This window comes from Chenopodium album, chromosome 26 (genome assembly GCF_948465745.1).
Source record: "Chenopodium album chromosome 26, dcCheAlbu1.1, whole genome shotgun sequence".
Lineage (NCBI taxonomy): Eukaryota > Viridiplantae > Streptophyta > Magnoliopsida > Caryophyllales > Amaranthaceae > Chenopodium > Chenopodium album.
The window spans coordinates 5755710-5768080 of NC_137859.1; the positions used below are offsets into that span (position 1 = coordinate 5755710).

The window sequence follows — 12371 nt, forward strand, 5'->3', positions numbered from 1 at the left end:
ATGAACAAAAAAATGCATAAGAAATCGAGAATCCAAAAAATGTGAATTTAACATTAACTTTATATTTGAACATTTGAATAAAATTACTTTAACAACTGATGAACTTTTTTTTTAATACAACTGATGAACTTTAAGCCTACAAAAATTTCAGTAATTTCACCTCTTTAAGTTACAGAATATTACCGCAATGATGGTGGTTTTCATATCCATGGGAAATAATTCAAAATCCTAATATGCTAAATTTTAAGATTAAGTAACAAGATTGCTTTAAATACTAGTAGATCAAAATTGGCACCTTATTTATGGGTTTTGCTCTTCTTTTTCTTGTGTCTCTTGCTCTCTGTTTTTCGGCCTTTCTTGTTATTGTCACTCTGGGAATGTTTTCTTTTCTTTGGTGACTTCTCGGCCTTATCTTCCTCGTCTGATTTTTCCGCCCCATCATCATCATCATCATCATCATCATCCAGCAAATGCTCATACTCTTCAAGGCTAGCAAAGGGAGAGGCTGAAGACTTCTTCCTACCCTTCTTCGACAAAGGTGCATCGTGTCCAACTTCATCATCACTAACATCGTCCATGTCACCAATCTTGATATCATCATCACTCAAATCGTCTAAATCACTTATTTCATTAACACCATCACTATCACCTGAGTCAAAACTATGGGCATCAGCTTCACCATCATCCATGTCCATCTCATTTTCACTAACATCACCAATTAAATCATCATCTTCTTCATTGGCAATCCTGTCTAAATCATCATAATCATAATCTCCATCTTCTTCCAAGGGAGGATCATTGGAATCCAATAAGTTATCAATCTCGTCATTGTCACTATCATCACCACCATATAACTCTGCTGCTTGCTCTTCTTCAGCCCCCTTCTTCTGCTTCTTCTTCTTCGGTTTTGTTGAAGCAGTCATCTTGTTTGCATAGAACTTGTGAAATACTACGTCCTCTGGGGGTACATCAGCTTCAGCCAATGCAAGGATTTCAGGCCCAATTACATGCTTGTTCATGTCGAGCTGCACGATAATCAGTAATGTAGACCAATTAATTCACCATTACTTCATCCAAACCTCAAACTTCTATAAAAATTATTGCAAACTAAAACTCACTGAAATGAATGAACTATGAAGTAGCTAAGCTAAAAATGCATAAACTGATGAAAAAACAAACAAGCTCTCTACCAAGTCAAGAATAGGATAAGTAGGTTTTAGGTGCAACTTAAAACACTGACCTTCTTAGCAGGTTCAATCTGAGAACCACCATGCCATGTGCTTTGCTTAGCCTTCTTTTCCATGAACTTGTCTAGAAAAGCAGTCAACGAAAGATCATTCAATGGATTTCCATTGTAGACGATGGTTGCTCCAGATAGAAGAGTCCTCGCCATGGTTGAAACTGATGGGTGAGTATGAGAAGACAGTACAGTCAGCTCCCACCAGCTAGTATGGCCAGCATTGCTGTCGAAAAGTTTACATCAGCATGTTTACATCAGCATTATAGTGGGAGGAATGGAATTGAAAGACATTGAATCAATAATTTTTTTTTTAAAAAAATGAGAATATAGCATCGTAACAAGTACTTGTCATTTTCAACTACACCGGAAATACTCACTGGCTCACTACTAGCAATCACAAAGATTGTTATTGAATACACCAGCAATAATTGCAAGCGTAAGAAAGCAGAAGATTATTTGCAAAACACATACCAAAAAGAGGGTTCCCGATGTCGAGGATCATATCCACCAGGAAGTAATTGCTTGGTCAAGGACTCAAGCTGGCTTCCATTGTTCTCAGACAACTTGCTAGAGCTAGATTCCTGGGGTTTCTCAACATTCTTTTTCATGAGTAAATCTTCATCTTCATCTGACAAATCATCGGAAGAATATGCTAAAGAAACTTCCTCATCTTCGGAGGAATCATTGTCTGAGTCCATTTCAATGTCATTTTCGGCAGACTTTCCCTGTTCATCACCACCATTACTGCTTGGCAAATTAGCTTCGGTACCAGGTATATTTTCGGTATCATCAGGAGCATCTTCAAAATGTTCAAGATCTTCATCTACTGCCTCGTTTTGAATTGCCATATTCCTGCATCAGATTGCATCACAAGTATCTCAATTAGATCATCAGAAATGCAAAATTCTGCAAACAAAACAGGATAAGGACACAAAATTTGATCCTTACCAAAGAGGTGGCCTTGATTTGAGGACTTCTGAGAGAAGAAACAGGCACCCGCAAGCATACTGAGGTGGCTGTTGAAGTGAAACCTGCAGGAGGAGTAATAGAGTCAACCTTTGCTTATTGAGCAGACAAGTAAAAGCATTCAGTGCAAGTCAACTCTCACAACTCAGAAATTCATTGAACGCGTCAAACAGACATGGGATGATAAAGTAAGAGAGAGAGTTGGAGAAACTCCATAAGAATGTGGTTTTGAGCAGAACCAGAGTGGGAGGAACTCAAGTTTCAACGCAAAGGGAGCTTCGCAGGAGAAAAATAAAAAGATTAAACAGTCAGTGAAACTAACAGCTAACCTGTAATAGACGCTTTGCAAATGCAGCTACACGCTTTAAATTTACATCGCTCTTCATAGCTCTTAGTAGTAGTCCAATAAACATTTCTGCCTGTAAAACATATTAAAAAACCAGAAAGTCACTTCGAGTAACTTAAATACTATGTGAAGTTTTCTACATTCTGAGGCTTTCTAATAAGTATGCTTGTGAGATGATAAAACAAAATAAGATATAAGGCTTCATCTCAAAATCACAAACAATAGAGCACTATGAGGAACAAGACCTCTATGCATTGATATAAGTATCGTAACCCAAATCATTATGGCATCAATATTTGGCAAGCACATGCGTAGACAAAGTTATCCATTTTCATTGGCAATAAGAAATTCGTCGCATCATTAAATTGTGCACTACTTAAATATGAGCATCATAAAGTAACACACAGTGGCCTTTGGATCAATGGTCTTGAAGAAATCTCTTTGCTATTTTAGGGATAAGATTTCATGCATCCAACTTCCCAAAACCCTTCCTAGGGTGAGCGCAGTTTCAAAGGCATTGTTGGTTTTGAAAAACTGAAAAAGCTTAAAAATGATTTTCACAATCAATTTAATCATCACCTGCTGCATTCTTCCGTTCTCATGATTCCATATTCACTACTCTTGAATATTTTCTTTTTTAGAGTTTGTCAGTGTCTCCTCAATGCCTATGGAAGCTCACATCTATTGTCTATACTAGATTGTTTCCAATTGAACCTAACCCAATAGGATCATAGCTCCACAATTTTATTTTATATTTTTTAAAAAAAGAAGTTTATGCAGTATTACGAGGCAATTTCTTTCCTTAGCATGTCCTTGACTAAAATTGGATGTAAGTTCTTTGAAGTTTCTTGGGATTTAGGTCATATTTCCCAGCTTGGGTTTGGCTTATGATGATGTGTTTGAAAGCACTCGAGATTTCAGAAAAACAAAAATTTGACAGCTAGGATTCCACCGAAAGCTGAGAGTTTTGATTTATTGAAACAACTTGATGAGTTTCATAGATTCTTTAGAAGGGCCCATGACAAAATTTAAACCACAACTCATACAATTAGCCTTGCCACTGCAAAGCTCCAGGTCTTTAATTGAAAACTTTTTATCTCCACCTCTCCTTAAGCCCCAAATTATTTCACTGACACCTTAAAAAGGCGTAAAATTCTCTGCGACCAGACTGAATTAGCAATTGTATCCCACCACAGTCCACTCTAAGCAAAGTTCCCTTTCTCAACAAAATGGCCTACCTAAGGCATCTTACATAAGGTTGTTTTTTTTTTTCTTTTCTAGCGAATCAGCTCACACAATTTGGTTTCTACTCAACCAGAGTATACATGAGTGAGATCATGTCCAACTGAAGCTCATGGCTACTCAGAAGACAAGCTAAAGGCCAAGGCTACCAGTTCAAATGTTAACAAAAAACAAAGAAACAGGGAAACTCTGCTTGATATACAGACCAATGAACTTTGCCTGACATTTGCAAAAACTGTTTGTACCGTGATGATACTCAAAGACGGATGTTAATTGTCAGTAGTCTCTACTCATCATTTAAACAGCAGATCACAAGAAGTTAATTAAACAGAGAGCGAGGCTGCAGAGGCATATATGATAGAAAATGACAATCCTTCTAGGTGCATCCAGGTGTATAATAGCAATTTTGCATTGAAGTTGAAAAAAAAGTATGAGACCACCTACCTTGGAGGTATTAAGAGCGGCAGGGAGTAACAATTTTGCATACAGAGCACGATAAAAACGATCACTGACAACTTGATTCTTGGAAGAAAGTTTATCCAGAAGCATTAATGCTTGGATACTGACATTGAAGTTTTGTGAATGAACCTGCAAAGTAGTGCCAAGTTTAATTCTTGACACAAATATTTCATATTGCGAAAAGTCTACCGTAATTATAAATGTTTCTATCATGAAAAGATAACCACAAGATGATAAATTGATAATGATATTTTTAAAACATCATATAAGTGGATTATGAACTTACGAGACGGAAAAGCATTGGAGTCTGGACATCAACAATTTCATCTACTTCATCCCCAGAAACATATGGAAATGCCCTATTTACTCCCTGAGAAGAGCAGAAAAAATGTGTGACATTAATGAACAAGTGAGCAAGTCCAAAAAATTCCCAAAATTGGATACAGAAAGAAGCACAAGATATAATCAAGCAGAAGCATTTGTGATCTGGAGCAGAAAACAATAAAACTGTGGGTCTATTGACACAATTTCCACAAACCAGGGATAAACCGAACAACAATGCCAACCACCAATTAAGAGCTCCAAGTCTCTAAGATATATGTAATATTTAGTCTCCTAAAAATCTCTGAGATAGGTGCAATAAGTTACTCAGAAAAAGCCCATCATTCAAGCATCGACACTGAAACAATCAATTTCACAGTTTGACAACCATGGGAACAACCAATGCGGTAAGCCAGCAGCATTTTATATCCCCCAAAAAAACATGATAAAAATATTGAAGTCAGTTTAATGAGCAATAGTTTCCTGATTTGCAAGTGAAATTTTAACTCAAAGATTCAAAAATAAGATAGACTCTCAAAATACCGGGAAATAAAAAGTGAAAGCAGGCCCATAATAAATATGCTTAAACATACAAGTAAACATTATGTAGCCAGCCACTGGTATTTTTTCAAATACTTACTGTCAAAAGAACAGATAAAAGCCGTGAATCCAATTCCACGTGAGAATCTGAAGAATGCACTTCATTGTCCTCATTAGTTGATTTTTTTGTCTCTTTATTTGCATCATTCTTTTGACCATTTGCTGCCCCGGAGATCAGTATCTGAAATTCAAAGTCCAGATCCGCAATGTAATAAATATAAAAGCATAATTTTTTTTCCATTTTTTTTAGAAGTGCAATCTTGCAGATTGGAACTAGGAACTACGCTACTATAGCAGAAGGGGAAAAATATTACATAGTTAGCAAACGTTTACCTTAAATAGTGCAAAGTACACATCTACCAAACGTTTTGCTACCTTAGGCCCATCCCCCTTGTGACTTAGACGGGTTTTACTCAGAAAAGTAACCTGTAAATAAGGAAAGACAAGGGTTAGAAATAACTTCCTACTTCTGCCATATCTCCCCTAGCTGAATATAACTTGCACTGATAAAGGTAACGACACATAATGGAAAAATAGTACAAACAATTCTCAAGAGACTTAGAGCTCAATTCATAATTTTAAAGTATTAACATTTAGTAAGTCCAAAGCCTCACTGTTTAGAGCTTCAAACAACAAATGAGAAACCAGACTACTTATGTTCAATGATATCATGATTTTTTAATATTTTTTTTTAAAAATAAAATTAAAATTAAAAAAAATAAAAAATAGAAACAAACTAGAGGTAAAGGTTTCAGGTAAACTTTGTCAAACAAGTAGGTGGAAGACAGGAAGACATACCGCACGATACTTGGTACGCAACCCCAAGTGTGGCCGGAATAAAAATGAGTCCACTTCATCAATCACCACAGCCTGAAAATGCAAGGAGAAAATAAGTTTACAGGCATCTAGTGAGGCAAAAAAAAGATGCAAATTCACAAGTCAATTGAAAGGTAGCATGAGCAATTAAGTATATTACAAACACATTAACAACATTTCAGTTACATACTAAGTATCTTATGGACCTAAACAATCCATAAACATGCAAGAGAAAAGTCTCAAGAAGTGTAGAGCTTCTACACAAGTAGATAATTGCTAGTATGTAGATTCTTGTCAGACATCTCAACACCATGAAACAGTTAAAAAAAATATTGTCACCAGCAGAGTATTAGGCTAGCCAATTAGATCTGCAGAAACTTGTCCTCATTTGATAACTGAGATTTGCCAGCCAGAATCAGAAACACATGATACTAAATCAAAACCCACATTGGCTCACTGTTTTTGGGTGATGAACCAAGGCTCACTCGAGTTAACATCTCCTTTGACCACACGTGTTTTAAAGCCACAACTTTCACAACTATCTTCTAATATACATCTTCTCTAATCTAAATGCAGTTTAGAGAACATGAGTTTAAGTCTTTTGCTCAAGCTAATAGTACTAGAATCATAAAATATGAATAAAAAATACAATATCTCTACACTTCAGGTAGGCAGTTTTCAAAATTGTTGGTTTACTGGAATTCCATTTTAACATCAACCATAGTCCATAGTACCCGCCCCTTCCATTAAACTATGCCTTAGCTGTCCTGCCTGAAATTTGTGAGGAAAGGGTCTTATTACATATGTATGGCTGTTACATCAGTGAGGCCTTAGTCTTACTGCTGCAAATACAAAGAGGCAGACTACGCGAAAAGTCAAACCATCGAAGAGCAATCAAATGATAAGAGCACAAAATAGGAAGCAGAGAATTACTCGGGCTCAAGATAAGAATTGATAGAAACACGAGTAAGAGAGAATTTAAGGGGGAAGGAAGGAGAGGGTGAACCATGGGCATTGCAAAATAGTAGAAACTACATGAAATGTTTTTATCTGAACAGCTACTTAAGTACTAAGTACGTTTTAGGTGTTCTGGCTTCAGCATTTGAGACTCGATAAACAACTTCCTATTCCAGATAACTCTTCTTTGACTATGATCCTTTTCCCGGCCTTTTGTAGTTTTCCTCTTTATTTAAAATATATATATAATAAGTTCTTACCAACTATTTTCTAGTATGTTTGTTTAGTTTGGACAACAAAGATAAGCTTGTTCTCAATACTTTTTCCAACAGCAAATACACTTTTCATGGAAAAAGGGAAGCAAGGCCCAGTCATGTAAGAAAAAAAAAAAAAAAATCATAAACAGCTTTACCTTCATGTTTGGATGATCAGACAGCAGGTTAGTCAAGTAATAATCAGCATTTGATGCAGCCTTGCTGTCAGGATCCCCTAGCTGTAGATCATCAAATCAATGAAAAAGATGTCAAAACAAATATATAATAGTTCTTCTAAGCTCAACATGAGCATTGAGTGACTATGAGAAATGAAGTTTGGTTCATCAGAAATAATATTATTGCAGGCGTACTTTGTTGACTAATGCAGTTAGCAACCTCCGTTCTTGCTCTGATTTACTCCGCAACAGGGCATACATTATCTACATGAAATAAGAGGAAACAAAAAAATTATAGAACATACATACTACACATCTGGATAACAATGATCTGATAGTAAAGCGTCCCAATGGAATAAAGGTGATTAAGATAACAGAACGCGGATACAAAAATTTTAAGAAAAATCAGAATCAGCTAAAACCCCTGACCTTCAATGCCTTGTCTTTAAGTACACGCAACATGTCTTTTGATGCCTCCTCAAGAGCAACAACAAAACGTTCATACCTAGCATGACAAACCAATGAAAGGAAGAGTGGTAACATAAGATGAGGGGGGATAAGATAATAGATTCATAAGTCCATGGCTAAATTATAAATTGTGGTAGTTATTCATGCCCTAATGATGACTGTCTTTTATTCTACTAGAATAAGTCAATTCGATAACATGTTTATCGCTGATAATCATTATAAATTAATGTCCTAAAACATATTGGTAATTTTCCTAAAATTGTTTTGATTGATGATAAGAGCTTATATAGTTAGATGTATTTAGTCATGAGTTATCTTTCAATTTAGCTCGGTAATTATATATTTTAGAGGATCCCTCCCGTCCCTTCTCCCCCGTCCAAAAAAAAAGGAAGTCAATTGTGAATAATTACAAATTAACATTCAAGGAAACTAAAACAATAAATGAAATATAGTAAGCTAAAGAAGTTATAATCAACTTTAGATATACCAATTCAATATTGTAATCAACACAATTTTACAGCTGCATACTCATTATAGAATATGTTTAGTAGAATTGACTATGTATGACGATACAAGTCAAAAGAGGAGATAAAGCTCAGGCCAAGTTGTTCCAGTTTGAGGTTTAGGCCATGGAAGAGCAGTTAAATCACTGAGGTATACCATGTTCCAATTTTCTCGTCTTACTAAAACCATACATATATCATCTAAAATTTCTAAACCAATCATAACTAAGCAATAGACAAGATACCTTGACTTTAAACATTCCTCCCAATACCAGAAGAGCAGAAGAGAATAACCATCTTTTGTTTCAGGAATATGGCTGAGGGGCCTCTGTATAAGGGTCTTCAACTTACGATCAGGCAACAGACTGCAACATAAAGAGTTTTCAATTACATTGAGCATATAAGACTTAAAATGATTTCAGAGGCTTGACATAAATGAAGGCAATTCCATACCCATATTAAAAACAACAATCTATAAGCATGTGTCAAGGGAAAGTGACATTGAGCCCAATGGGATAATATACAAGTATCAAAGAAAGAACCAAGAAACAGGTTGTGGATAAAAGCCTGCCAGAGGCATCCCAACTCTTCTCTACTAAGCTCAGAAGTCAATCGTCTGGGACCCCCTCTGTCAAATAAGCACAGCCTCTAGAGAGGAAAGAAATAATGAACAGTTCCATTCAAGTGATTTAATTTCTATGGTCAAGCCATGAGATAGAATGTAATGTTTCATTGATTCCTCATAACATCATCTAAGACCCTGTTTATTTCACCATAAAATACAAGGTTCCAGGTCTATTAAATTTAGAATAAGAGCTGATAAGTTCATAATAGTTCAGCTAAGGGCCATTCTAAATAAGTTCGCATAAGACAAAGTAGGGCTAAAAAGTTTAGAAGGGTCCAGATCAGGTCTTCAACATTTTGATAAAGTTGAACAGTTGAAGGTTGTGAAATACTCCAAAAACATGATTATGTAAAATCAATGAACAACCACATTCTAGTTGAGCAGCTCCATCAAGTATGACATATTTGGAAATTAAAGAAGATTCGGGACACCAAAGAACAGACTTAGACCTTTGTATAAACAGCTCTTTAAGAGCTTCAAAGCCTGAAAGTGCATGACGCTTCCCAACTTTCGATGTCACCATTGCTGCAACGGAGAAAAACACCAGTATATATGAACTAGTTAAAATTGGGAGCAGCAATGCATTAGAATACCATTCTCCTTGAAAATGTAGTTTTTACTTATAAAAAAATAAAGCAAGAAAGCATCATGCTACTCAATGGACAACACCAAACTACCAAAAATCCAAATACGACTACTGAGCAAAAAGTTAAAAGCAGAAATAATACAGTATATAAAGGCAGCATGTAGTGAACAAAAAAATTACCTAGAAGTGCATCAAGTGCTCGCATATTGGCAATCGGGTTATCACCAATCAAAACCGAATAAGCTGAAACCTTATCAGTAGCAGTTCCAGACCTTTGTGTGGCAATAAGCATTTTTATATCCCCATTTTGACCCCTAGAAGCCTCATAATCCATAGTATATTGTGCCAATAACCTCTCTCCAAGTTCCTTCTTATTTGCTACCAGACTCTTCCACTCCTCAGCATTTCCCATTTCCACCCTCTTTTTCTCTGCTCCACCCAACACCTTCTCCTCCAGTTCCCCTTGGTCCACATGCCATGTCTCCAATGCACTTGCTTTCACCAACGGAAGTTTTGGGAGATTCTTAAACTTGTCAAAAGATTTCTGATAATTATTACTAATATTATTATTATTAGCGGAAACATTGTCATTCTTGTTAAATTTTCTACTTTTCGGGTCATTATTGAATTTAGGTTTTTGGGCATTGAGATTCTTGTTTTGGTACTTTTGATTTTGGGGTTTTTGTGTATTGGGATTCTCGTTTTGGGGCTTTTGGGACTTAGGGCTTTTAGTTTTAGACGAACTCTTTGGTTCTTCGGGTTTCTTTTTCTTGGGTCTGAAATCAGAATCATTGAAGCCAGACGAGGGCAGAGAAGATGCAAGACCGAGAGAAGACGCAAATGATGCAACATCTGATTGGATGCTTCCTACATCCTCTGGTTTACCTTGGGAGTTTTTCTTGGTCTTTGGATTCCCCATAAGCACACCTATAATAGATAAAAAAAAAAATAAAAAAAATAAAAAAAAAAAATTAAGTTTTAGGATTACAAATTGAAAAGAAACAAACCAAAAAAAAAAAAAAAAAAAAAACAGCATCAAAATGTTTAATCTAACATTTTAACAAAAACTTTATGAGCAAAGCAAATTTCAACCAGAAAAACATCAAACTGCTGCAAAATTACAATATTTAAGCTAAACTCATTCAAATTAAAACCCAATACTTCATCTTCCTACCTCTAACATCACTCCCTTGCATAAAATGTAAGTGATGAACTATCAATAAATATAGAACAATCATGTTCAATACCAAATCAACTTATTTTCCCAGCAAATACAAAAATCACAACATAAACATCCCAAATTAAGATATAATTTCAATGTCAAGTTCCAAATATTTGTTTAACAATTATTGCAACAAAGTTAAAAACTGACAAATTAGCATAACAGACAAATCACACAAACTGCAGTATATAATACAAACAAAACTTTGGAACCAGCCTCCATAAACAATTACAATGCCCAATATAATACGAATACAAAGTATCAATTTCTAACTAAAAAATCAGAAATGCCAAATTATACAACTTTCCCATGAATTTGAAACCCTATTGTGTTGAATATGTAACAAATCATCAACTTCAAGCAACACCAACAGTAATTTGATAAATCAAATAACAAAAAACAATTAATTTAAGCACAAAATCAACCCAACAACTAATGGAGAATAACTAATTTAAATATGAGTAATGAGTTACCTGAATTTAAAGGTGGACAACTAGACGGTTGGACGGTGGTCGGAGGGTGCTGGACTGCGGTGCGCGGCTGAGCAGAGTGAGCAACTTCCTGGGTTGAGGAGAGCAGCGTTTGCTGTAGTAGTTTCAGGTTTAAGGGGAAGCAAGGAAGAAAGGATGAAATTATGAAAATTAGAAAAGGGTATAATTGTCAAAGGAATTATTTTAAGAAAATCAGAAATTAGGGTTACAAACTAAGGGGGTGTTTGGTTCAAGCATACTAGGTATAAGGTATGGGTTTGGAATGAGCAAAACCCATACCTTGTGTTTGTTTCTTGAAATTTCATTTTTCAAACCCATACCTCAAACCCCCAAGGTATGGGTTTTTGAAACCCAAGGGGGAAGGTGGGTATGCCTCATACCCATACCTTTAGGTTTAAAATTAAAAGGAAAACTATCATTCCTAGATAAAAACCAAACACATGAAATTAAGTATCAAGTTCCAACCCCATACCACCCTGGTTTCATTCCTCATTCCAAACCCATACCATTGTTTGAACCAAACGCCCCCTAAAATGCTTTGTGTATTTATTAGATCTAAATCTCTTTGTATATGTCGTATGACTTATTTATGAATCAATTTAATTTCAAAGGAAAAAAAAAATCAAAATACTTTGTGCAAGTTATTTATTTTCAATGGCTTGATGGTAAAAATATTTACATATGTTTAGGGATCGAAATTCAACGAGGTGAATGATTATTCAATAATAGGCTTGTTATCATGTAAAGTTTTGGTTATGACATGACATGTATTGATGTATTAATAGCTTTTTGGGCTTGCCCTTGTTGCCCACCAAAAAAAAAAAAAAAAGTACCAAGTTATTTCAGATGTTACCATGTGTTCAATTCAATAGCTTGTTGTGATTGATTCAATTTGTATTATGACTTTTTATGTCATGATTTACTTACAAGAAAGAGATGAATGGTAAATATTTACATTTATTATTATTATTTATATTTTTTAATCTTAGGATCTAAAGTTGTCATATGTTTGATTCTCCTCGTTTTATAAGTTAGAACCCAACAATTTATACCATACAATAAATCTAATGAAAAGGGTTTATTTAATTATCAACAATGG

At 35.3% G+C, this 12371-nt stretch overlaps 1 protein-coding gene across 1 annotated transcript; it reads right to left on the minus strand.

Moving 5' to 3' along the window:
* Positions 1-31: 31 nt before the first annotated feature.
* Positions 32-11382, minus strand: LOC145616458 (protein SLOW WALKER 2-like). Its single transcript, XM_081671178.1, has 17 exons — positions 11255-11382; positions 9740-10486; positions 9423-9498; positions 8594-8713; positions 7807-7882; positions 7573-7641; positions 7360-7440; positions 5973-6044; positions 5508-5600; positions 5215-5355; positions 4540-4623; positions 4239-4382; positions 2536-2625; positions 2189-2271; positions 1712-2092; positions 1241-1463; positions 32-1025 (listed from the first exon to the last, which is right to left on the minus strand). The coding sequence occupies exons 2-17, from the start codon at positions 10476-10478 to the stop codon at positions 297-299; spliced, it is 3201 nt and encodes a 1066-aa protein (XP_081527304.1). The 5' UTR covers positions 10479-10486; positions 11255-11382; the 3' UTR covers positions 32-296.
* Positions 11383-12371: the final 989 nt, after the last annotated feature.